We start from the raw sequence: 23,896 nt of genomic DNA on the forward strand, positions 1-23,896 counted from the left end.
AGTAAACCCGCTCTCAAAAAGTCTGGAATCTCGAGCTTTCGCATTTCCAGGGTTTTAGGTCGTGTTCTCCGGCGCCGACGAGAAGAGGTCGGAGAGTGAGGGAGGGATCGAGAGATGTGGTTCCTTTGCGTCTTCTTCCATAGGTTGCTGGATTACCGGCGTGCGGAGGTTGAGTCTCTTGCGGTTCTCTTTGGATCAGATGGAGATGGGAACCGATCGCTGGAGTGGAAGCTCCCGGAAGGGCATCATATTGATTCCCCTTTCCATTTTGTTTCCCTTCCCTCCGAGGACATTGCTAGGAAGATTGCAAACCGAAGTGAGTTTGGTCTTTCATTTGGTCTCTCATTTGAACATCTATTGATGAGTTTCGATTCTTTCGTTTTGTTCTCGTTTCGTTGATAACTGAAAGTGAGCTTGAAATGCAAGCTTGGTGCGGGTTTCTGCTTTTTTGGGTTTTTTTTTCTTTTATCAACCAAAGTTGCGATTTTGATACAAAATGATTTGTGAATAACTATTCTAGTGGGTGCGAATCGAGCTCAAATAGCTAGTTTCCAAGTTGACTTCTTGCATGGTTTTGCGTGTAAAGACCTGAGTTCATCCGTAACGTCTCGACTGTTGACCATGGTTGAACCATTAATCCAACAAATTTCACTTCACCTTATTTTCATTTTTTTTTTGTTGCCGTAAATAATATATAGCATTTTCCTTGTTTCCATGCCAAAGAATAGCTGATTGGAGTACTGAGGCCAGTTTTTCATTGTGGTTGATGCCATGAAAATGCTGATTTACAGGTATACTTGTGAAGGGAATTTATGAAGTTTGGGGACAAGGTGATAACCATGAAGAATTGGAAGTGGCTATAAGAAAATTTCCAGAAGAACGCATGTCTCCATACTTGACTGAGGACAGCACATTCCGCATCATAGTAGACAGTTTTGGGAAGGTGATTAGCTTTCAAGAACAAAATGAGCGGATTGAAGGACTCAGCTATATACCATTCAAGGTGTGTTTGATATTTTCTTGTCTTGTATCATTTCTTCATACATTCATCATGTCTGGTAATTGCATATACATTATATATTTAATTCTCATTTGCTTGGCTATAACTAAAATTTCTTGTATATAGAAGCAATGTTGTCTTTTGCTTAAATATGAAATGCCTTCTATGGCAATCTAAAGTAAACTTTGTATAAGACCCATTCTTTTAGTAAGGAAAATATGTGAGAAAAATTTCCTTCTTGGTATTGTTGTGAGTGAATTGTATTGGGACATGCTTTGCTGTAATTCATACATACAAGTTGTGGTTCTGGCCTTCAATTTCATCAGGTCTTAAATATTGTTGCTCCTTAATAAAGGAACACAGATCCATTCTGCTCATTTAATGGGAGATGGAAGTTTATGGTATATGGTGTTTGAAAATGTTGGCTTCTGATGGCATATGGTGTTATATAGCCTTTTAATTCTGTGGTAATACACGTGGCAAGTGATTTACGAACAGCTTAGGTTGAATCTTTAGCCATGTCATTAATTATTTGATTCTCCTTGCTGACACTTGTCTGAAATTTGTTTGCCCCTGCTTCAGGGTCGGGTTGATCTACGAAATCCAGATCATAAGTTTTGGCTCATGGAAACCGATGATTATGGATCAAATAATGGACTTCCGCCAGTTATGAAGAGAAAAATTTTTTTTAGTCGAGAGGTTGGGGCTGCTGATAGGAAGCTTCTGCCTACATATCAGTTGAAAAGTCGCAAGTACTTGGGCCCAACAGCAATGGATGCTGAGGTGGCTTTTCTTATGGCAAACCAAGGGTTGGCACAACCAGGAAAGCTTGTATATGATCCTTTTGTTGGGACTGGGAGTATTCTTGTTGCTGCTGCGCATTTTGGAGCGATGACCATGGTTTGTATTTGTTTGAAGATATTTCTATTTTAGGGCCATGGGCTCAGAGTTGTCTTATACTTTTAAGTAACCTTACTTGTGGGTTAAATTTTGTTTGATTCTTCCAAGGTTCTGATTTAATTTTCTCAGGGTGCAGATATTGACATAAGGGTTGTGAGAGATGGGCGTGGTCCAGATTGCAATGTCTGGAGCAATTTTAAGCAGGTAATATGCTTAATCTTTGTGCTTGGCTTTCTTGAAAAATTTTAATTGGAAATTCTTGTTTTGAAAATAAGCTTAGGATAGACTGCTTAAGGGATTTAATAAGGAAACTGAATTTGTTTCTTGTGGAAGACCATAGCTTATGCTGATTGTCAGTGATACTTTGAACAATGAACTTTTTATAAAAGATACCTCTTTTCTTCATCCCACATGTGATACTCCCATTTGTGTTTGAAAGTCAAAAGCGATAGCACCTTCCTATTACTCATAATTCTTTTGTCTGCAAACCATTAAAGAACAGTACTTGCTGTAATTGCTGTGTGCACATCTCAGATTGTGGTCAGACTTATTTCATAATTTTAAGACCTTTCTACTTACTTTTACCCTTTTTATATAATTATATCTTTAGAATTGGAGTTCAAATTACTAATTTAGTTTGTGTATCCTCTGCAGTATGGGTTGCCAATGCCTCTTTCTTTATTGAGAGCAGACAATAACTTACCCCCTTGGCGACCAGGGCTGAAGGAGGTAGTTTAATGCACTATTCAAATTTTCTACTACTACATGGTTTAAAATTTGTCGAGTCATTGGTTTTTTGTTAGCACAGTTCTGCTGCAGTTATTATTATTTAGATCACTTTAATTGGCGTATATTATTTTTGCTTCATAGCAGGGGATGTGGCATGTTTATGAATACATGTTTTTGTTAGAACTCATAGCAGACATCCATACTGTTGCTTGTGTACAATTTTATGCTCGTCTGCCTGATGTATGTAGAATGAACTAGACAAAGATTGAAGTACCTTGTATTACAACCTTTATGAGCTGTTAGCACTGAATGCATAAATAACTAGAAGCATGAAGACCTATAAATGGTTGTGAACCACCTGTTTAAGTTATTTCTCACCAAAAGACAGACTGACCAGACATGATATCCTCCTGTTTTGTTTCAGGAGAATAAGAGCATTTACCATGCCAACTACTTTTTGAAGTGGCATGTTTATATACAAGTGGTGCATTGTTGTTTTTCCTAAAGTTGATTTTATCCTTGAAACAGTGATAACTTCTTTATCAATAGCATCATGTAAATTTCACTGATGATACCATGCAGTCTACAATATTTATCTGTCATTGCAACCTGACACCTTAAGTATGTGTATCAGGCAAGCAACATCTGCCTTTGGTGTGACCATCAAAAGTTGCCAGTTATTATACACGAGATTCGTCTTGTTAAGATTCTAGCACACCTGTACCAATATCATTGATTTTGATATTTCTCTGTTTCTTCATGGATCAGGTGTTTGATGCTATAATTTGTGATCCACCGTATGGCGTTCGTGCAGGTGGTCGGAAATCTGGTGGACGGAAATTGTTAAAAGGTGCTATTGATCCTTACACGGTTCCGGAAGAGAAGAAATCTGATCACATACCCTCAACAGCACCATACAGCCTAGCAGAATGCATGCATGACCTTCTTGACCTTGCAGCCAAAATGCTTGTCATGGGAGGGAGGCTTGTCTTCTTTTATCCTGTATTACGGGAGGATGGTACGACCAATGCCCAATTCCCAGAGCATCCATGTTTTACTCAAATTGCAGCATGTGAGCAGATCCTCAGCCTGCGCTACAGCCGGTATTTACTGACCATGGTGAAGACAGGTGCATACACTGAAGAGATCGCCAAATCTGCCAAAAAGATGCACCTGAACTTCAAAGAGAATCATCTCAAATGGTTGGAAGAAGGCAATCTTCACTCTGCTGTGTTTAGCCCCGCGGACTCTCAGTCTTTGTCGGGAAACCCCAAGTTCAACAGAGACTCAAAACCAAAATACCGAGGGAAGAAAGTGTAGCACAAGACTCTCAACTAACATTCTATTCCAGGCGATAACTATGAAGTCATTTTGTTAAATTGATGACACTAGCTGGAGTGAAGCTCCCCTTTTTCGGGCAACTTCACCACCGAAGGTAAAACTCCATGAGATTAAGATTGTACTGTTTTCAACTTAGATTTAGCATTAAGTACCTTATGTACTATCAATCAATTTTATTATTCAGACATAAGATAAGGTTACATGACATGCTTATTTATCGCTTGCTTTATTTATTACGGGGTTGCTGAGATACAAATTGTAGTATTCAGATGGTTTTCATGAAGGGGCAGCTGGACTGAGCCTTCTCCGAGCTCTCTATTTTAGTGCCTTTGAGAAGACCACCAAGTAGTTCTCCATGATCATAAAAGAACTCCACCTTCTCTATTTTCAGGTCTTCATCAACCTAGCAATACAAAAATTCTCAACATCAATGCATGTTCATTAGGATCAAGAATGATGAGAAGTTATACTCATACATGAAATATTCCCATTCCATAGAACTCCACCATGTCTCCAGTTGGTGCATGGCCTTTGAAAGGACCCTCCATGAAACCCCAGTGCCTGAACTTGTACACTATTGTTGGTGGTCCACTATAGACATGAACTATTTCCAGGGCGAATCCTCGGGGGAATGTCGTCGTAAAGGCCTCGTGTGAAGCTTGCCCTGTTTGTGCTAATGGATTATATGCTTGAAGTTCTTCCGGCAGTGCAGTTTGCAGCAGAGGATTGTAGCCTCCCAGTTGCATTATTTCTTGAAGATTCATTGGCTTCCTTCCTGTTATGAAAACATTTGCACTAGATAGTCTTTAATGAGATAAAACCTTTTTTTTTTTCTTTTTACTAATGAATGTATGTTGCTTCATTGTTCATTTTCATCTATATTTTTAATTTTCAAAATTTGTCTAGGGTTTTATGTGATATATTCAAAATTGCTCTGTTTGGCAAAATTCAAAGAAGTTATCTGATTTATTAAAAGAAAAAAATGTATAAACATACCATTGAGGCTGACAGTGTAGATATCAGGCTTTAGAGTTTTGAAATCTTGAGGTCTCTTCTTGTGAAAGATCTCCATTTCCCAGGTTTTTACCATGTTATGCACTTTCTCCTCCAGGGAACCAGGTGCCCATTCCTTCCAAGCACAAACACAAATGATTAGAAATCTTAAAAAAACTAAGCTTATATATTCTTACTTATGATTTTTTTTTAAAAAAAATTAATAGATGTGGGACTACTAGTTGCTCTAACACATCCACATAAACCAAACATATTATCTGTCTTTTTGAAGTAGAGCTACAAACACCAACTCTCAAGGACGTACACAGGAAGGAGAAATACCATACGTCCTCACCTGCTTGAAACTAGGTAGCACGTTTAAGGAGAATCGAACTCGAATCTCTTCTAAATGAAGGGATCCGGAATTCCGGTGGGCTGCAAGCCCGTTGGTTCTATGTCCAATTCAATCTAAAAACCGATGCAGGACTACTAATTATTCTAATAATACTCACCTTAGTTTTGCCTTCTTCAAAGAGCTTGTTTACAATATCATAGTTGGGAGGTGCTCCGTACCTCCATTCAGTATTTTTTTCTCCCTCTCCATAGATATGTGATCTATACTTATCTCCTTTCTCATCCTTGTCAGTTGCCATCTTCTTCAACCTTTCTCTCTATAGATTCTAAACACACACACACCCTTATGCTTATATAGATTTATGTATGGCTAATAAAGTATGAAACTTGTGAAAAATAAGTTTCCTACTCAGACTTTTCTTTCCAAGTGACCAAGTTGAGTTTAGTTTGTGCTTGTGACAAATATGAACAACACTGTTGTTATCACCCGGACAAAGTTATTTTTAATTTTAAAAATTTTGCGTTCCTATTTGTATTCTGTAAAATATTCAATATGATTTTTATACAAATTGGTAGAGTTTGTAACCCGAATGCAATTTTATTTGACCAATAATATCCGATGGTCAAAACCTGTCCAAAGAATTTAAACAATCAAACTAAACTCAAAGAACAGTGGAATCATCACAAGTCAATTTTTATGAGTAGTTTTTTTTTTAGTAATTTAACTTGTAATCTATATATGATTTTGGTAAAGTGTTTATGGTCATTATTGTACCTAATTTTCAACATAGTCGAATCTTTTTGACTCTCCAATATTTTTTTTCTTATTTTGAATTTTTTATATAAATCTTTAAGCTATTGTTTGATTTGATTTTACTATCATCATTAGTTATTTTTTTATATAAATGCATTTCGAACGACTTAAGATGGCTACCGGCCTACTTACCTTTTTTTTAAAAAAAAAAAATAATATAGTATAATTATTAAAAAAAAATGAAAATATAACACCAAGAAAAAACATACTAACTTAGGGAGCTTACAGTGACCAAATCCTTATACAAAACCAACAATAAAAACAAACTCACTAGGGGTGGGAGAACAGCACACACCACAACCTATTTACCTCTTAGGTCATTTCTAACCCAAAACTCTATATTTGACACTCCATACACAAAAATACAGCTTTTACGGTGAAAGTTTCTCTAACCACTATCTCTATTTTAACTTTAAAATAAAATATTTTAAAAATGTTATTCTCCTTTCGCAATTTATGTATTCATACTATTAATAAATTTAATCATCTTTAATTCTTTCACTTTTAACCATTGAATTTAAATATTATATTATTTAAAATATAAATTTTATTTTATTTTATATTGATTATAAATATTTATTAAATATAAAATAAAATATGATTGATAAAAAAACATATAAATATAAATGCAAATATTATATTAATTACTTATTGTTATCGATGATAATCTATATTATGATTGTTTTCTATGTTTTTATTTTATTATTCATGTAATTTTTATTAATTTTAATGAAGTTATTTCGTGTATTATTTTTGTTAAATTTTTATTTTTTATTAATTGAAAAATACAAACTTAAATTATAAGTTATTAATTTGATTAAAATATAAAATTTATAAAAACAAAAAATAGAAAAACAAAAAAAAATTAAAAAAAAAGTGAAAACATAAAAACTGAAAATTAAAAAAAAATACTAAAAAATATAGCGCTCCTACAGTAGCGCTCAACATCTTGTGTGCGCCTGTTGCAGATGGCCTTAACTTATGATTTAAATATACACAATAATTTTATTTATTTTTAACAAAATGAAATTTATGCAAAAAAATGATTGAGGGAATAACTAATGCTATACTTGGGTTGACATGTCAAACAATATTGAGAAACAATGGAAAAAGCCCATGGTGAACAACTCACTTGGTCTTTTTTTTTTTTTTTAAACCACAAAATTACATATTGTTTAAAAATCAAACAAAACATTCATGCAAATATGTGGTAATTACATCACAAGTTTATTTAATCAATTAAAGGTTGCTTGTTCGTTAATCAACAAAGAAAGTTACTAGTTTTCATAGATGGGCGGCTACACTGAAGTTTCTTAGAGTTGGTCAAGTTTGTTCTCTTTAAGAAGGCAGCCAAGAAGTTCCCAAGAGACATGGAAAACCTCCACATTTTCTATTTTCATCTCATCATCAACCTAACCACTTAACAAACAATACATTATCAATGCAATGCATAAAATATATTGAAGGAAATAAAGGACATGATAATAACAAAAGAAAATAAATCAAAAACACATGGATTTATTAATATATATAAAAACTCAAAATTAATCGGATGTTTATATCTTGGTTCTCAGCAACCGGAGAGAGTTCCAAACTGAAGCTAGAAGAGTTCATATCTTCCACCCAAGGTAGCTTGGAGTTTTTAAGCCCCAGAGTAGAGGAGTCTAATTGGACTCCAATTTTTGAAGAGGAATAGGCCCAGCCCACTAGATAGATTTGCAGGTGGAGAGTGGCGGAGAAAACCGGAGTTTTTTCTCCTTATTGTTTTTTACTTGTTTCTACTCATCTTGTATTTCTCTTGTGAGTTCTATACCACATCTAGTGATATATTATTTTATGTGTTAGTTGTAGTCCAAACTTCTGTTGTAATAAATATGATATATCTATCTTTTCAAAAAAATTCAAAATTAAAAAGAATCAAATCAAGAAGAGGAGATGATTCCAGTGGATTGAAAATTGAATATAATAATAGCAGCTCATATTATTAAAATGATTTTATTATAATAAAATTTTAATATATATTTAAATAAGTTTTAGAGTGATTATAAGTTAGATCCATTTGGATTCAATTTGTGTTTGAATCAAAGTTCTTTTAACCTCATCTCTTTGCTTTCACTGCATATCCTAAAAAGAATTATAATTCAAATAACAAGTCGGATCAAATAGTATTTGAGTAACAAACTTTAACATACTTGTCAATGTTTTTAAAAACTTGTGTTTTGTGAAGTAAAGCTATCAACCACTAGTAATTCAAATAACACATTGTGTTTATTTTGCTTTTTAACATTGACTAATATTTATTTTTTATTTTTAATTAAATATTGTAGATTGCGATTTTCATGGAAACAATTTATTATCATCCAGCCGAGTGTCACATGAACTGAATAAAAGATTTTTTTTATAATTAAAAATAGGTGTAAATATCAAAATAGTTCCTCAATTTTATGTTTTCCGCTCTTTTAGTCCATCTAATATAAAATCCGTTTTTTTTGTTCTCGTATTTAAACATTTCTATCTTTTTGCTCTTTCTAATTGACGGATCAGTCTTTTGTTCCTCGCATTTACACATTTTCATCTTTTTTTTGTCCTTCCAATTCATCGAAAGACCAAAAAGGCAGATTTGCTAATTACAAAGACAGAAAAAAAACAGAAATATAAAAATACGATGACCAAAAAATTAAATTTTATATTAAAGGAACTAAAAGGACGAAAAACACAAAATAGAAAAACCATTTTGATATTTTGACCTTAAAATATATAAAATTAATTAGTAACTTATCAAAAATGGTTTTTTTCCTCTGTCCATTACTTTATATCTATCACAAATTCATATTTCTTTTTAGAGTTAATTTTTCAGGAGGCTACTAAACTTTGCTTTTTATTCAATTCGGTATCCAAACTTTAATTTGAATCAAAAAGGTTACCTAGCTTTAATTCTCTTTCACCGGCAGGTTATCCTAACAAAACCCTAACAAATCCGATTATTCGATGCTGATGTGGCGGCTGAGCTTACACAGTCAGCTAGTTTAATCCTCATCAGCGTTCCACATTATCATCATCAACATTACACATAAAAGACTTCCAGATCAACGACTGAGATCCTCTTATGTGAAACCCTAAATCTCAATGATCGGACGGTCGAGCTTCACCGTTGCTAGATCCAACCAAAGCCACTCCGCCTTCTCTTCAACTTCTTTGACCTCACCATTGACTCCGGCCCAGGTAGCTTCCTCGTCGCGCTTCTCTTCACGTCCTGCCCCGATGGCTCCCCTCCGATCTCCACTAGCAAAGGTATGGGCATCATGAACTCCATCAATGATATCTTCGAGAAGCTCGCACAGGAGGCATCTCGCTTGGCTCGCGACAAAGACCTCCGTTCGTCTTGTTCTTCCTGGAGAGCTCGCCAAGAATACCATGTCTGAGGGCACCAAGGCTGTAACCAAGTTTACCAGTTCTTAGATCTAGGGTTTCTTTCTTGATTTCATGTTCTTGATTTTCTAACATGTAATTTATAGAGTTTGCTAGGTTTTCTTTGATAGTTTGTAGGGATGGATTGTTGAATGAATGAATGAAAAGTTGAAATTCTAAACCTATAAATTGTGATGTTTGGCATTATTTTCTTTTTATCTGATTGAACTTATTCTCTCAACTTTGGGAATTTTTTTTTCTGTTTTCAAAGTAATTTCAACATTCTTGTTCTTGATTTTTAGGATCATTCTTTGATGATTTTTACCAGTCTGAACATCTAGTTTTCATTGTTATGCTTGCAATTGATTTTCAAGATCATTCTTTGATGAGCGCTTGGCGCACCTACGTCGGAAGAGAGACGACCGTCAATTCCACCGGCCGATTACACAATGGAGTAGACGGAGCATGGTGAAGTTCTTGACCGTCCGATCGCTCCGAATCTGTAGATTATGTGGAATGTTAATGATGATGATGTGGAACGCTGATGAGGATTAAAATAGCTGAATGAGCATCCATATCAGCATCGAACGATCGGATTTGTTAGGGTGACCTGCGGTGAAAGAGAATTAAAGTTAGGTAACTTTTTTGATTCAAATTAAAATTCGAATATTGAATTGAATAAAAAGCAAAGTTTGATAGCCTCATGAAAAATTTACTCATTCTTTTTATCTATCATTTTTTAGTGTTTATTATTTTTTAAAATTATTCTTTAATATTTTATTCAATTCGACAAATTTAGAGATATAAATTAAAAATAATTTTAAAAAAATAACTAATAATTAAGTTTTTTTATATAAAGAATAGGGAGGGAGTACATAAACACCTCAAATTGTTACGAAACAATATTCCAATTTTATATTTTTATTTTCAAGATGATCACTCTCACTTGTCCTGTCCTTAAATGTAATATTAATTATTTTAAATATATATAATTTTCATTTTTTTAGTTACAAACAAAACCCACCAAAAGTACTTTTTAATTGCAAACTCTTTGTAAAAGATGATTTCAAATTACAAATAATAAAAAATAATTTAAAAAAAAGTTTAAAATCAAACATAAAAATAATAAGCAATAAAACACCAAATAGATAAAAAAAAATTAAAAAAAAAAAAAGAAAAATAAAAATCCAAGAGAAAAAAACTGAAAAGAACCATCAGAAACCGGTTGGTATCCACAGCGAGCATAACTCAAATGCGGTCCGCATCATGGTCGGTCCGTGATCTCACGAACCACATCATTTGGTTTTTCCATAATTTAATTTATCGAACAAAATTAATAGAAATAAAATAAAATAAAATACTTATCACCTCAGATGAACGAAGAACTAAAATAAATAATATAAATCATATTTTTTTACAAAAAGAAGAGGGCTCAGAGTAGTAATAAGTATAAAAAGGAAGGAAAAGAAAGGAAAGGAAAAGAAGAGGGGGAGGGCTCAGAGTAGTAATGGGTATAAGAGTGTTATCAGCACAAATGAAAACTTCAGAGTGGTGCATGACTTTCATCTCTTCTCATCACTGCCCTCTTTTTTTCTTTTTCTCTTTTCAAATCAAAAATCAAACAATCTCAAAACCTAATCTCGATCTGCAGACCAAAAAAGAAGATACAGAAGCAAGAGAACATCAAAAATCAGACGGGGAACAAAGAGACTGTTTTGAGAGGTGAGAGTTCTTTGGTAGGGGTTGTGTGTGCATATATATATATAGAGGTGTGATTGACGGCGGAAACCCTAACCCTAATTCCAGGCAAATTTAATCCGTTGGATGGATCACACCTTGAAATTACGGATATAACCTTTTAATTAAAGGATAAATAGAATAATTATATTTCTTTTATTAATTGATATTGAAAAAATATTAATATTAAAATATACCCTTCTGTAATTTAAATATATATATATATATGAATTTTAAAATGTTTATATTACTCAACGTTAATTTAACATTGATCTTTACATAAGTAATATTAATATATCACAATGACACAAAATCTGTGAACTTAAAAACCACTTGATGTATATAAGTATATAACCAAAAAACCCTCAGTGAATGCATGTAAAATAAGAATTATTCATTAAACAGAGATTATATACTACAAAGTGATCCTGATCACACTTGCATACAAAATAGTAGGTAAGCTAATTAAAAACCAATAATGTACATAGAGCTAAGCCCAGAGTTAAAAGAGAAATAAAAAAATTCCGGTATTATCCAACATTAATATCTCTGATTTACACTTCCAGAATCAATTTGAACCAACAATCAAATTTTTGTACAGGAGGTTGTATTCAATCCGTGAATTATGTAAGCATCTCACCACCACCATCACCAGATTACTGTTACTAATCATCCTGTAAATGTGGAATGGTAGTGAGAACAATGATCAGATACATATATATATATATATAAAGATAGTTCAAAAAGCAACAATATTAAGTAACTTACTAGTTACTGATCAATGTAAGAATCTAGCCTTGTAATGAGGATTAGAAATTTTTAACTCCATCTACTGCCGGTGAACTCGAAAAAGAGTGGCGAAGACGAATCTGATTTCCTAATAGCTGATGGTATGGTTCTTGTGTTTTGGTATCGCTTCTTGGTTACACCACTGTCACTGATACTCCCTTCGGGAAGCTGATCATAAGCCTCTGAGAATTCCTCGCTGCGAGACTCCAAAGGTATAAGAAAACTGTCATCCTTGGCTTTTCTCTTTCGCTTCTCGAACTGCTTCACATTTGCGGATATCTGATGGAAGGTTTCGTTTATTCTTGCAATCCCTCGCTCCATGGGTTCTACCACATGTGACACAGTGAACTTGACATCATCCACCATCTGAGAGCAAATGAGGAAATGCAAAAGAGAAACATGTTGCAATAAATGAAGCTGTTTTAGAAAACGAAAACTACACTCGGTCAATTGAACGGAAAAATACTCACAATCTCCCCACTCCCAAACACAACATCACGAACACTTTGTGGGAAGCTCAACCGTTTTTCTCTGTCACCAAACCGATCGACATGCATCTTCCATAACCTTGCACTTTCTCTAACCTCTTCGGGATCAGGAGGAGCTCCAAGTGATGCATAGTCAGTCATCACAGCAAAATTACGAACGCATCTCTCTCCGCGTTGATAAGGTCTCGCTGGGAATACATACAAGTGCACCACAGCAGCAATCCCCATCTGTTGAAGTATATAGATTATATGTCATTCAACTTTCTAGCTTTTAAGGTGTTGAAACTTCCAGGATTTGACAAGAGAAACAACATTCATGAATATGGCATAAAGTGGGTTCAGGTCCTTGCAGTAGTAATACATTATAGAATAAAGCTGTCACCTCAGCAAAACACTAAATAATAGGGAAAAATTGAACAGTGAACATTAAATCTAACCTCGATGCAAATTATATAGTCCTGGATGCGTGTCTTCAGCTCTTTAGCCAAATGACCTTTAAAAATCCCTGTTGAGAAGAGAAATGCCACCGCAACACCTTGCCACCAAGTCACGAACACAATAGACTTGAACACAAGAAACTTGGCGAGAGGCTTTATGGGTTGCAACTTATCCTTCGTGATAGAATAGAATTTTATAAGGCAATACAATGCCCATGTCTGGCTAAAATTCATAACCACAGCCAGATATGGATATCTGCAAACAAAAATTACTTCTGTCATTTGCTTTCCCCATATGCCACATTTTATGTCTAAAAAGACAAGGCTCCTGCCTGCCAACATCCAAAGTTGTCCACAATCTTAAATTGCTACATATATATATATATATATATATATTATATATTGAACCCTTCATCCCATTGGCAGCTATGGCCTTGTGCACTAGGTTAACCTTCAATCTACATCAAATTCTACTATTGCATAAAATAGAAGAAAGAAAGTCAATCATTTTATAAGCCAGGAAGGATCAAATACTTCTTGTTAAATAACTTGCACTCATACACTAAGGTTTATTAGATTTATATCCTGGTATAAGATTGCCATGTGACTATGTGAGAAGGATAGATGAGGTTAAGAATGATCTTACCCATATCTCCACTCAAACTTCCCTTCTCCATAAACACCAAAAAGTTCAAGAATGATGGCAAAAAGAGCACATATAGTCTTCAATATCATCTGGCAAGAATAAGTTTATTAATCATCATCAGAGACACTATGCAGAATTAAAAAGAGAGATTAAGTTTTAATCTTAAAGGGGAAAAAATGGAAGAGCATACATATTGAACAATGCCAATTTTTACAGCCTGATAAAAGTCTGAGCCAAGATACCAGTGTCTCAATAAGCAATTCAGTGGGAAAGGGTGTTCAACAATTCCGTCAGCATATTCCACTTCCAGAAGAGGAATGCTAGAACTGATTTCAATCTGTGACTCCATAAACTGAATTGTTTTTTCCTCACCACCTTAAAGCAAAAATAATACCAGTTAAGCATGAGAGCAGTTCGTGAAATTACAATTCAACCAAATGAATCTGACAAAATTGAAATTACTAACATTGAAGCTAAAAAACTAAAAGCCTTCTTTTATAAGTTAATTTAAGACTAACCGTACACTAAGAGGTAGACTCCTTGCAAGTAGTTTCTTATTATATGGCAGGATTTAAAGTTATGGCATTTGCAAAGTACTTAAACAAATGAAATATAAAAATGCTTTTGAATAATTTTTTGTGATTTCATTCCTCAAAAAAGCAATAAATTTAGAGATTTAACCTACTTCTAAGGCGATTATGGATGCAGTCATTAATTTTTTTTTCCTTAAAACCTTTCCTCACAGTTGTAGCCTAGAATTTCACAGGAGCTGCAAAGCAATGATCATGCAGCTTGACATCTAAGGCTACTGAACATGTAGTGATAGGTTAGGATACAAAAATGACAAACAAAAGAATTAAGGAGATACTTAATATCCTTAGTTCTCATGGCCCTTATTTCTAACCTATCAAGCTCATTTACATCCTCTCACCCTAACCTCAGAACGTTTCACTAACATGGATCAAATGCTTGCAAAATGAAAACTAGACAGCATTTCTCATGTGATTTCCAAATAACAGATATTAATAAGCAGGTCAGATCTATTACACTTTCACCAGTTGTTCATTCTAGGCACAAATATCTTACTGTTTTGTGGCTCTGCTTGGGAAGCAAATATTTTAAAATATTTTAAATTTGTTAAGGCATTTCTGACATTGCTTAAACTTGGGATACTTAACAGTTCTTGTGTTAATTTGTTCAAGGCTCAAGTATTTTATTTGACCTAAAATTTAACAATCATCAATTTGAGATTAGTCATCAATAAAATAAAGAAAAGGTAATAAAACACAACAATGGACTACAAAAAATTCAAATAAACATACCTAAACATGCAATCAAGTATCTCTCAAAACAATACATAGCAAATGCTTCATAACAGTCTCGCATGATTTCACATACAAATGCAACCTTGGAGTCTAACAGTGACAAAAGCTGCCAAGAGAACATCAGAAACATAAGCATTTAATGGCGACTAGTAATGAGATAAAAGTAACAACAGCTTTATTAATTTGAAATAAAATGAGAGAAATGATTTTACATACCGATTCCACAGCATAAACAGGGACCATTAGAATGATACCGATCAAGAATTTCTGTTCCTGAAATGAAATACATTGACCAAAGTAAAAAAACAATGAATTCATTTAATTTTAAAAACAAAATGCATACTCATAGCAGTGACCATTTCTAAGGAAAAAATGTTACCAATCAGTGATACGTCACATTTATCCAAGAGTAGATATCTTTTCTTTAGATACATTGGCGACACATTTGGATCACATGATCCACATGTGATGCTAGTTTACTTTAATTTATTTGAAAAAGGAGAGATTTGGTTTCACTTATCTACTTTCTATTACATTCTTCATTTAAAATTTTCCCTTGTTATTTTAATATCAGTATTTTTATTTATTTATTTCTAATCTTTGAAACTCCATATTTTTTATATATTTTTTTATCTTTATAAATTAATTATTATCTGTAAAATATTTTTAATAGTAATTTTCATGATTATAAAATTCTAACTTTAAATTAATTTTTATTACGTTTTGAATCTGTTGTCCTAAAATCTGTTTATCTAAGAACAATTTGTTTAGCTATAATGTTCTCGACTCTTCTAAGAACAAGGTGGTTCACAGAGTATATATCTACATATACTAAAGACAACTTGTTTCACCACAATATTCTTCCCCTCATGTCTACATATATACAAATACCCCAATATACAAGTTGATTTACAACCGTGTCCATGTATTCAGTTTTTATCAAATTCAAGTGTCAAGTACTCTCTGATACTTGGATATTATACATTCATATCCATATCATAGTAACACTGTGTCAAATACGTAAATATGTTTCATCCTCGGGTAACAATATGACAAAATCAGAAAATAGATCAGACAAAGCTTCTGTGAAGGAATGAACTGTTTGTAAAAATGGAGAGAAACGAAAAATAAAAAGAGACCATTATACCTCAGGCTGACTGTAAACAGCAAGATGCTCAAAAATCAAGAACATGGAAAGCACAAGTGCAACAAGGACAAAAAAGGCTGCACTCATGATAGGCCAGCTGGGTGAAAACTTTGAACCTCCTTCTAACTTAAGAGGCCACATATCCAATGATCTGCTTGTTGACTCAACCAGAGAAAAGAGAAGCAACAAGATAAAGCAAACTCTTCTCCAAGACATTCTAGCAGAAACTCAAATTAAAGCATTTGCTTGAATGGAGCAAATAATTGACCCCTGAATACAGAACTTTGAGCCTGCTGTTGCTGAGCAACTTACGATCCCAGAATGATTGTGATAATTTTCAATCACTGTATTCATTATGCATGTAAACACAAAAGCAGATTGTAAGTACAGATTACAGAATATGATACCGTCATAGCAGCATAGAAATCAATTAAGAATCCTGCACTCAGATCACTGTCATTTTATCCATGGAAGGAAGGACGATTATTATTGTGTGCGTCTGAAGGCCGTTGCAATTTTTGTGAAAGCAAATAGTAAAAAAGAACAATTCCTCTGTCAACTAGCAATTGCTTGTCCTCCACATGAAACTAAAATGATGAGTGTTTACAATTCATGTGAACAAATGATGACATCTCATATGCAAAATCTCATGCACAAAGGGTTAGACAAAAGTATGCAAAGTGCCCTATCCGAACCAACTAAAATTTACAATAATGGGAAATTAAGCTATTAAGGCAGAGCCAACACTCTAATTATATTGAAGACCTCAAATAAGCCTATTCTCCCACAGCCATAGTCCTTCTACAGTGAAAAACAAAAGCTGCAAAAAATCATTTTCATCATACCAGATTTCTTAGTGGTGAAACAATGTCAGAGAAAACCACAACAATGCAAAATCTTATGAATTTTTAAAGTTCAATACATGATGTGAATGAATACCTCTCTTCGCAGTCCATCAGAATTTAGCTTTTATGGCACGAGTTTTAAACCATGAATATTGTGAACCTGAGATAAGCTGAGAAACTATGTTCACACAATTCAAGAAAAGAAAGTCAAACAGCACTAACAACAAAAGACGGAGTCAATACAGATTGACTTGCCACAGTCATAATTTTAAAGGCTCTCTTTTTAAAACGTTCAGCCACTAGTGAGCATAACAGTAAATTGAAGAGGCACCACAACACAAAGAATTAAAAGGAAAATTTACACAAGAATAATAAATGTTTGCTATACAATCTCATACTCCTGCAACATCAGTTTGGTCTAGAACATGATGAGCCAAAATACCTAAGCTGGCAACTGTTATCAAAGGACTCTGGGCCCCAGCCCTACTTGGACATCAGCCAAGCTTGAGCAACCAGAGACCATAACAAATTTTGAGCAGAAGGAAGGCCTCCAAAGAATAATAAGATATCTTAAAAGAGTACCCATCATTTCCTACAACTCAACCCATGCCCTTAATAATAAACCTTAATCTTCATCATACTCTATTGGATGTATCTTCCATTCGTTCAGGTTGTATGCATATTTCCAATAAGATAATAACACATAAGCTAGTAACGGATATGGCTTGAATGACATTAACGAGTCATCCTTATTTTAAATAATACGCGGGCCACTAGCTCTTCAAGGGTCTTCCAAAACGAAAACAAAAGCTTTTCAAAGAAGATGAACCATATAAAAATCCGAACTTTAAGGCTTAAAACAAAATCCAACAACACAACCAAACCCTGAATTATATTTTATCCAGAAATCTGACCTCTTTACCAGCTTCCACTCACGCAACTCTTCCACAAACATTAAAAGTTCAAAATCTTACAAGAACTAAATTTTTCATCAGAATTTGTGCATTACTCCATTAGGGCAACAAATAACAATTAATACGTCAATAAAGAACAAGTTCGATCGTTCATCCAACAGCATCATCGCTATGCCACCAAGACAAAATCAACAAAAAATTAAATAAAAATTAAAAAAAAAAAAAAAAGAAGCAAATAGAGATGATTCTATGGATAGAAAGAAGGGGGAAATTGGAACAAACCGGGGATAATGGTCTTCCTCGTCGAAGCGAGAAGAGAGAAGGGTTTCTCTCCTTGTTAGACGTGGGAAGGGATCGAGAAGCAAACCCTAAAATTTTGAGCGGAATCGCCGAAAAAGAAGAAAGAAGGACGTCGTCTCCGAGAAACCACGTCAAGCACCGCTCGGCGAAGGTCCGCTTTGCAAACCCGTTAAAGATGATAAAACCCGATCCGATACCCAATCGGATCCGAGTCATCCGACCCGAATTCTCCACATAAATTTAATAAAATATATATTAATTTTTAAAAATTTTAAAAATCCAATTCATGAATGATAATTTACGTAGAAATTGTAATATTTAAAATAATGACACATTATTAAGAACATAAAAATATGTGAATTTTAAATTAAAAATGTAAATCCATTCAAATGCAATGCTTGCTTTCAAAATCACTATACTGTCTAGAAAACTTCCGGATTTTGCTCTCAGACAATAACAATAACAATAAGTCATTGACTTTAATTATTTGAGGTTCACTATTTTTTAACATTCCGTTCTCAAAAACCAATAAATCGATAAACCAAACTCGGACATATCATTTCATATAGTTTCTACTAAACATATTCTAAGTATACCTTTGGTTTTTATGATCCTCTATAGCTAAAGACCCTTCACATTTTTTATGAGCTTCTTTTGTTCATGCCATTTTAATTTATTATTTCTTAATTTAATAGTAATATGTTCTACTTTTAATCAATTTTTTTAATAAATCTTTTCTGATAACACATTATATCCATTCATACATTATCTCTAATCTAACAATTATTTTATATTTTTTTTTTCAATCCAATATGTATTCTACAATTGTATAAAACCCCCAAAGCTCCACTTTATTTTAGCTAACCTGCATTAATCTTATTTATAACATCTTTTACAAGTCCTGATCATCTTGAATTATAAAATATATGTATTGAAATTTTCTATTTCTACCAATCTCATATGAATAGCGTAAAAATTTTACTTTAATACCACATCACCTTGATTACTTATTTAATTATAATTAATAAAAACCTTTTTTTTTAAATAGAAATATTTCACAATCTTTATATATAATAAATATAATAATTTACCAATGGGTGAGGAGCCCAACGGTACCCCGGGTCCCCTCGTGTTGGAGAGATGCTAGTTTGATTCCCATGAACCGCGCTCCCCGCTTTCCAGAGAGTGAGGACATGTGGGTGATACCCCTGTCCCATATACGCTCCTGAGGGTTAGCACTTGTCGACCTACCTAAAAAAATAAAATAATAATATAATAATTTCATTAACAGTATATCAAGTTGACTAGTCAAACTTTGCAATGTTTTGAATGATCACGTACACATTTGATGATTTTCAATATATATATATATATATATATGTACGTACTAAAACCCAATAAAGAACTAGCATCCAGTTATTCTCAAGAAGATATGATATGGACCATATGGATCTTGCTTTGCTTGCATGAAACTTTAAAAAAAAAAATTGATAAAACTTTGTTGGCATTTCTATCCCTTAGAGAAAAGGGTCATTTTACGTAAGTCAGTTGGGAAGTCATGCATTTAGTTGGTGGAAAGTCGATGAAATCATGAAGTCCAGCTTCGACACGTCTTATGTTTTACATATGAAAATGAACTTCATTTGTCATCTCAATGATAAGTTTTATCATTTTTGCATTGCTAAGGCACCACAAAAAGCACACCATTGATCTCCTTTTCTTGTGTGGTGGCGGCTTATACACTTATTAACAACTATTTTTATATTATATACACTATATATTTTATGGGTATCTAATTAGTTTTTTAAAATCTATAAAGTTTGAATGCATAATTTAATTGTTGTTATTTTGTAAAAAAAAAAAAATACTGTTAGTTACTGTACTACTAAACAGCTACTATTAACTATTGTAAATATTATTTTGCGAATAAATAGTAATCATTAGATAAAAATCTAATTACCATTCTTCCAAGGGTGTGCCCTTATATACATACATATTTTTTGAAGTTTTCAATTTGATTTATTTTCAATTTTTGTTGTTTTAATTTTATACCAAAAATAATATTTAGTAGACAATGATTTTTTGGTTCATTGGTATCAGTTGTCCATGTAAGATATTTGTGTTTTACTAAGTCCATATTTGTAAAAAAAAAAAAAAATTATAGATGATCTACATTTCATTTTGATTTCTCATTTAAAAATATTTAAGATGATAGAAATGAAAAGATGTGGATATACTGAATATTTGGATTTAATATAGTGGAAATTGCCAAAAAAACCCTACAACTTTTGCTTAAATCACAAACAAACCCCCATAGTTTTGAATACCCAAAAACTCCTTCCTTTTCAACTCCATGATTTTTGAAAACCCCCAAAAGTACGTAAACTGGCATTAAACGGAGTGTATTTAAAAATTTTATGGACTGAAAATGCCCTTGCACGGAAAGTCGTGGGTCTGCACCCATTTCACGGTGTGAGAGAAAGTGGGTGGGTTTTTTTCTTAGGCATTACAAACTGCTTGTCTTCTCTCAACTCACGACTCAGCTCAACTCGCGTCTCCATCTCTTCTCTTCCCACCCAGCACTCTTCCCTTTCCACCGGCGTCTCGAAGAAGAAGTCCCGTGCAAGTATTCGAGCATTTCGTCACTGCGATCTAAGGTATTCATTATGGTTTTTTTGTTAACTATTCACATTACGAAGAGACATTTTTTTCGGTTTTGGTTTGTGATTTTGTTTTTGTTGGAAGACATCAAGCTTTCGTGGGGATTAATCGGGTCTGGGGTTTTGTTAGTCTGCAGGGGAGATGTCTCGCTAGGGTTTTTTTGTTTTTGTTTTACATTTTCGCTTTATGTATACTGATCGAAATGGTTTTTCCGATTGTTGTGCTTTTGTGTAATGTTTATAATCTACGCTTTACCCTTTCGCTGATATGGTTGCGATTGTAAAAATGAGGTCTCCGCTTTAAACAATGAGCTTTTACTGCTTAAGTTAGTTCGTCTCCGCTTAATTATTTGTATCTCTGCTTTAATAGTATACGTCACTACTTAAAAAATGATATCAGTGTTTAAGAACTGAGTATTTACCGTTTAACAAATTACATTTCCGCTTAACAATGTGTTGTTATTGTCGCAGGGCTTGTGATTATGGCGGTCAATCTAGTTAATGGGCGATGCTACTGACACCCGTGAGTGGAGACCGTGGGTCGAATTGAAAGTTCACATGATCCCTCGACATCGGGAGATCATCCGAAGGACACCGCTCACGACGATTTCATCGAGTTGGAAGTCGTATACCAAGAGCGGGCCCTTCTTGACTCTCATTGCGGAGATACGATAACCGCACTCAATAAATTCGGGGATCGGGGAAAGCATCGCGACTTTCGAGCCCTCGAAGATGTGGCAATCGTTCTTGGCTGCGTTGCGATGGGGAGGCGATCGTGTTTCGTAAGAAGAAAACACGGTCGACTTTTCAAGAGAGGTATTTATCGAAGACGTCACGAGAGACAGAGACTCCATCGAGCACTCTTCAAAGAACTCGCTGGACGGAGGGAGAAGAGGAGAATTTTGCCAAACCATCGATGGTGTACTTCTCCGGTACAATCCTCTTCCCAAATACCTCCCTCGCTCGGTTCCCTAACCGGATCGCTGATTATGTCGATGATCTACCGGAATGGGGCGCTACGCACGGGCGCAAGCGACGTACAAGTGGCTTATGGAGGACATACCACAAGCCGCTACCCGAGTCGCAATCTAGATGCGCTGGGGAAGAAGACCAACACCGGGTATGTTAAGGGTTGCACGGTGAGCGCTTAACATCCGGGTTTTACTGAGATGACCGGAATCGGAAAGAAAGTCCGCTTCTAGAAGATCCCAAGGATGCTGTGCTACGGTGAAAAATACTTTACCGAAGCAAGCTGACGATAGAGACGAGTTTGTCATCTCTCGAAGGAAAAGAGGTAATAATTCAAAAAAATATTTTTGTTTAACTCGTAGACGTTAACGCTTTAACCATATCATTTACCGCTTTAACTTTATTCATCTATCGCTTTAACATTATAACTTACCGCTTAACTTTGTTCAACTACCGTTTAAACTTTTTTAGTTTAATGTTTAATTTGTTTGTTTCATCGTTTAACACAATAGGTTATAACGTTTAAATATACGAAGTTACATGTGTAAATATAGTTTTAATTGTTTAAACTAAATAATTTCGCTAAGATTGTTTTGCTTTTACACATGCTAGTTTCTCGAAACTGGTTCCGTGAATCGTCGATGAAGAAGTATTTGTTCAGCCAACCGTCGGTCGGATGCTATTGCTCCCGGAACCGCTTGCTCAAAGGCAAGATGAGAGGGCAACCTCTTCCTTGCGCTACTGGACGCCGCTTCTCCCGCTCGAGCCAAAACGTATTCGCCGAGGCCGGAGAAGCCCTCCCCACCCCGCCCGACCGTGGCTTCCCCCCCGACCGTGTCAGCCCCCCCGAACGTGGCAGCTCCCCTGCCGGCACTAGGCGAGGATGTCACTGCAACTCTCATGCAGGCTTGCAGATTTTGATGACCGAGTTCCCTCGGCTTTGTCGCCGGGTGGAGGCATTGGAAGGCCGATCACGATCACAATCGATCGCGCCTTCCCTTCAAACAAAATGAAGCACCCGGGACGGATACGCTGGTCGGAGTTCGACGACGAGGACATCATCGGGGTGGCCCTTCAAAGACGGCCTCATTCAAGAAGCTTGCAAAAAGAGGAAAACAATAATGCCTCCGTCTCCACCCGCGTCGGGGACCGACGATGAAATAATAGCAAACGACCATCGGCAGCAGCACCATCGGCGGCCGATGTTGTTAACGCTGATGACATGCCCATCACGCTGGAGGAGATCGAAGATGGCGCCCGAGTTTGCCGCGGTGGAAAAGATCGTCGACTCGCTGTTGACGACATCATGCATACGGCTGGAACCCAGGGCGTCCGACATCGCGGCATCAAAGATGGACACAATCCATGAAGAAGAACAACCGGACAACGTCGTGTCTCCCATCGATGCTCGCCGCTGGAACTCACGGTTGAGAAGGTCGTTGAGTCTATCCTCAACGAAGTGGAATTCACGGTGGAACCAACGGCTGACCGTGCGCCGCATCGAGCGCGCATACAATCCCACAAGAACAAGAAGCATGTAAGGGAAGTGTCTCCCGTTGATGCTGCCGTCGTGCCCCCATTAAAGGAAGCCAATAAAAAAGTAGAAGAACTTCGGAAAGTCTTCATTCCGAAGAAAAAAAATACGTTGGCTAATCGCGGCTCAATAAGTACGAGCAAGAGTTGATAAGGATCTTCCTCAACTGCCCTATGGACAAGTAAGTTTGAAGTTTTTTTATGATATTGTTTAAACTGCTTTTAGTTACCATTTAAGTAGGAGCGTTAACGCTTTAAAAATTTACGGATAACATTTAACTTATAAGTGATACCCTTTTAAATATTACCGCTACCGCTTTAAACATTCAATATAGAATTTAAAGTTTATACTTTAACGCTTTAATTTTATACTTACAACATTGTTTACATGTCTTTGTTCCGCTCAACCACAGAGACTGTCGTGTGGAAGAACGACTCTGCCAAGACCACACCCGGGCCAATCTATTCGACTTGCTCGAGGGGAAGGAGATGGTCACGCATCGATGTGATGGACGCATTCGTATGTATCTTGCAAAAAGACGATGAGCGTAGTGCCATATCGTTATA

At 35.1% G+C, this 23,896-nt stretch overlaps 3 protein-coding genes and 1 non-coding gene across 9 annotated transcripts; 1 reads left to right on the forward strand and 3 right to left on the reverse strand.

The window, feature by feature from the left end:
* The first annotated feature begins 22 nt into the window (after positions 1–22).
* LOC120253296 (tRNA (guanine(10)-N2)-methyltransferase homolog) lies at positions 23–4,500 on the forward strand. Of its 3 annotated transcripts, none has more exons than XM_039261639.1 (7): positions 23–316; positions 792–1,003; positions 1,583–1,900; positions 2,030–2,104; positions 2,555–2,629; positions 3,398–4,064; positions 4,362–4,500. In XM_039261639.1, the coding sequence occupies exons 1-6, from the start codon at positions 115–117 to the stop codon at positions 3,947–3,949; spliced, it is 1,434 nt and encodes a 477-aa protein (XP_039117573.1). In that variant the 5' UTR covers positions 23–114; the 3' UTR covers positions 3,950–4,064; positions 4,362–4,500. The 3 variants fall into 3 exon arrangements, with proteins under 3 accessions (XP_039117573.1, XP_039117571.1, XP_039117572.1); XM_039261637.1 differs by having other exon boundaries at positions 4,233–4,371; XM_039261638.1 differs by lacking the exon at positions 4,362–4,500 and adding an exon at positions 4,240–4,316.
* LOC120253297 (pathogen-related protein-like) lies at positions 4,093–5,642 on the reverse strand. The gene is made up of 4 exons (XM_039261640.1): positions 5,476–5,642; positions 4,967–5,099; positions 4,447–4,745; positions 4,093–4,373 (listed from the first exon to the last, which is right to left on the reverse strand). The coding sequence occupies exons 1-4, from the start codon at positions 5,614–5,616 to the stop codon at positions 4,236–4,238; spliced, it is 711 nt and encodes a 236-aa protein (XP_039117574.1). The 5' UTR covers positions 5,617–5,642; the 3' UTR covers positions 4,093–4,235.
* A 5,389-nt stretch (positions 5,643–11,031) lies between these two features.
* On the reverse strand, positions 11,032–11,123 carry LOC120253308. The gene has a single exon (XR_005534238.1). It is a non-coding gene; the product is annotated as a small nucleolar RNA Z221/R21b (small nucleolar RNA).
* Positions 11,124–11,749: 626 nt separating this feature from the next.
* LOC120253291 (protein LAZ1 homolog 1) lies at positions 11,750–18,312 on the reverse strand. Of its 4 annotated transcripts, none has more exons than XM_039261631.1 (11): positions 18,150–18,312; positions 17,048–17,113; positions 16,109–16,452; positions 15,178–15,234; positions 14,959–15,067; positions 13,827–14,011; positions 13,637–13,725; positions 12,991–13,246; positions 12,536–12,781; positions 12,045–12,431; positions 11,750–11,950 (listed from the first exon to the last, which is right to left on the reverse strand). In XM_039261631.1, the coding sequence occupies exons 3-10, from the start codon at positions 16,322–16,324 to the stop codon at positions 12,096–12,098; spliced, it is 1,494 nt and encodes a 497-aa protein (XP_039117565.1). In that variant the 5' UTR covers positions 16,325–16,452; positions 17,048–17,113; positions 18,150–18,312; the 3' UTR covers positions 11,750–11,950; positions 12,045–12,095. The 4 variants fall into 4 exon arrangements, with proteins under 4 accessions (XP_039117565.1, XP_039117562.1, XP_039117564.1 ...); XM_039261628.1 differs by having other exon boundaries at positions 17,048–18,036; XM_039261630.1 differs by lacking the exon at positions 17,048–17,113.
* Positions 18,313–23,896: the final 5,584 nt, after the last annotated feature.

This window comes from Dioscorea cayenensis, unplaced genomic scaffold, assembly GCF_009730915.1.
Source record: "Dioscorea cayenensis subsp. rotundata cultivar TDr96_F1 unplaced genomic scaffold, TDr96_F1_v2_PseudoChromosome.rev07_lg8_w22 25.fasta BLBR01000032.1, whole genome shotgun sequence".
In the NCBI taxonomy this organism is placed as follows: Eukaryota; Viridiplantae; Streptophyta; class Magnoliopsida; order Dioscoreales; family Dioscoreaceae; genus Dioscorea; species Dioscorea cayenensis.

Bases quoted from the DNA above. Each gene is read 5' to 3' on its own strand.
- LOC120253291 (XM_039261630.1), bottom strand. From the start codon at position 16,324: ATGTCTTGGAGAAGAGTTTGCTTTATCTTGTTGCTTCTCTTTTCTCTG. The intron at 13,726-13,826 runs GTATGCTCTTCC...TATTCTTGCCAG, and splicing joins AAATTGGCATTGTTCAATAT to ATGATATTGAAGACTATATG. The intron at 12,432-12,535 runs GTGAGTATTTTT...ATTTGCTCTCAG, and splicing joins TGTTTGGGAGTGGGGAGATT to ATGGTGGATGATGTCAAGTT.
- LOC120253296 (XM_039261639.1), top strand. From the start codon at position 115: ATGTGGTTCCTTTGCGTCTTCTTCCATAGGTTGCTGGATTACCGGCGT. The intron at 1,004-1,582 runs GTGTGTTTGATA...CCCCTGCTTCAG, and splicing joins TCAGCTATATACCATTCAAG to GGTCGGGTTGATCTACGAAA. The intron at 1,901-2,029 runs GTTTGTATTTGT...TAATTTTCTCAG, and splicing joins ATTTTGGAGCGATGACCATG to GGTGCAGATATTGACATAAG.
- LOC120253297 (XM_039261640.1), bottom strand. From the start codon at position 5,616: ATGGCAACTGACAAGGATGAGAAAGGAGATAAGTATAGATCACATATC. The intron at 4,746-4,966 runs GTATGTTTATAC...TTTTCATAACAG, and splicing joins CTACACTGTCAGCCTCAATG to GAAGGAAGCCAATGAATCTT. The intron at 4,374-4,446 runs GTATGAGTATAA...TTGTATTGCTAG, and splicing joins ATGGAATGGGAATATTTCAT to GTTGATGAAGACCTGAAAAT.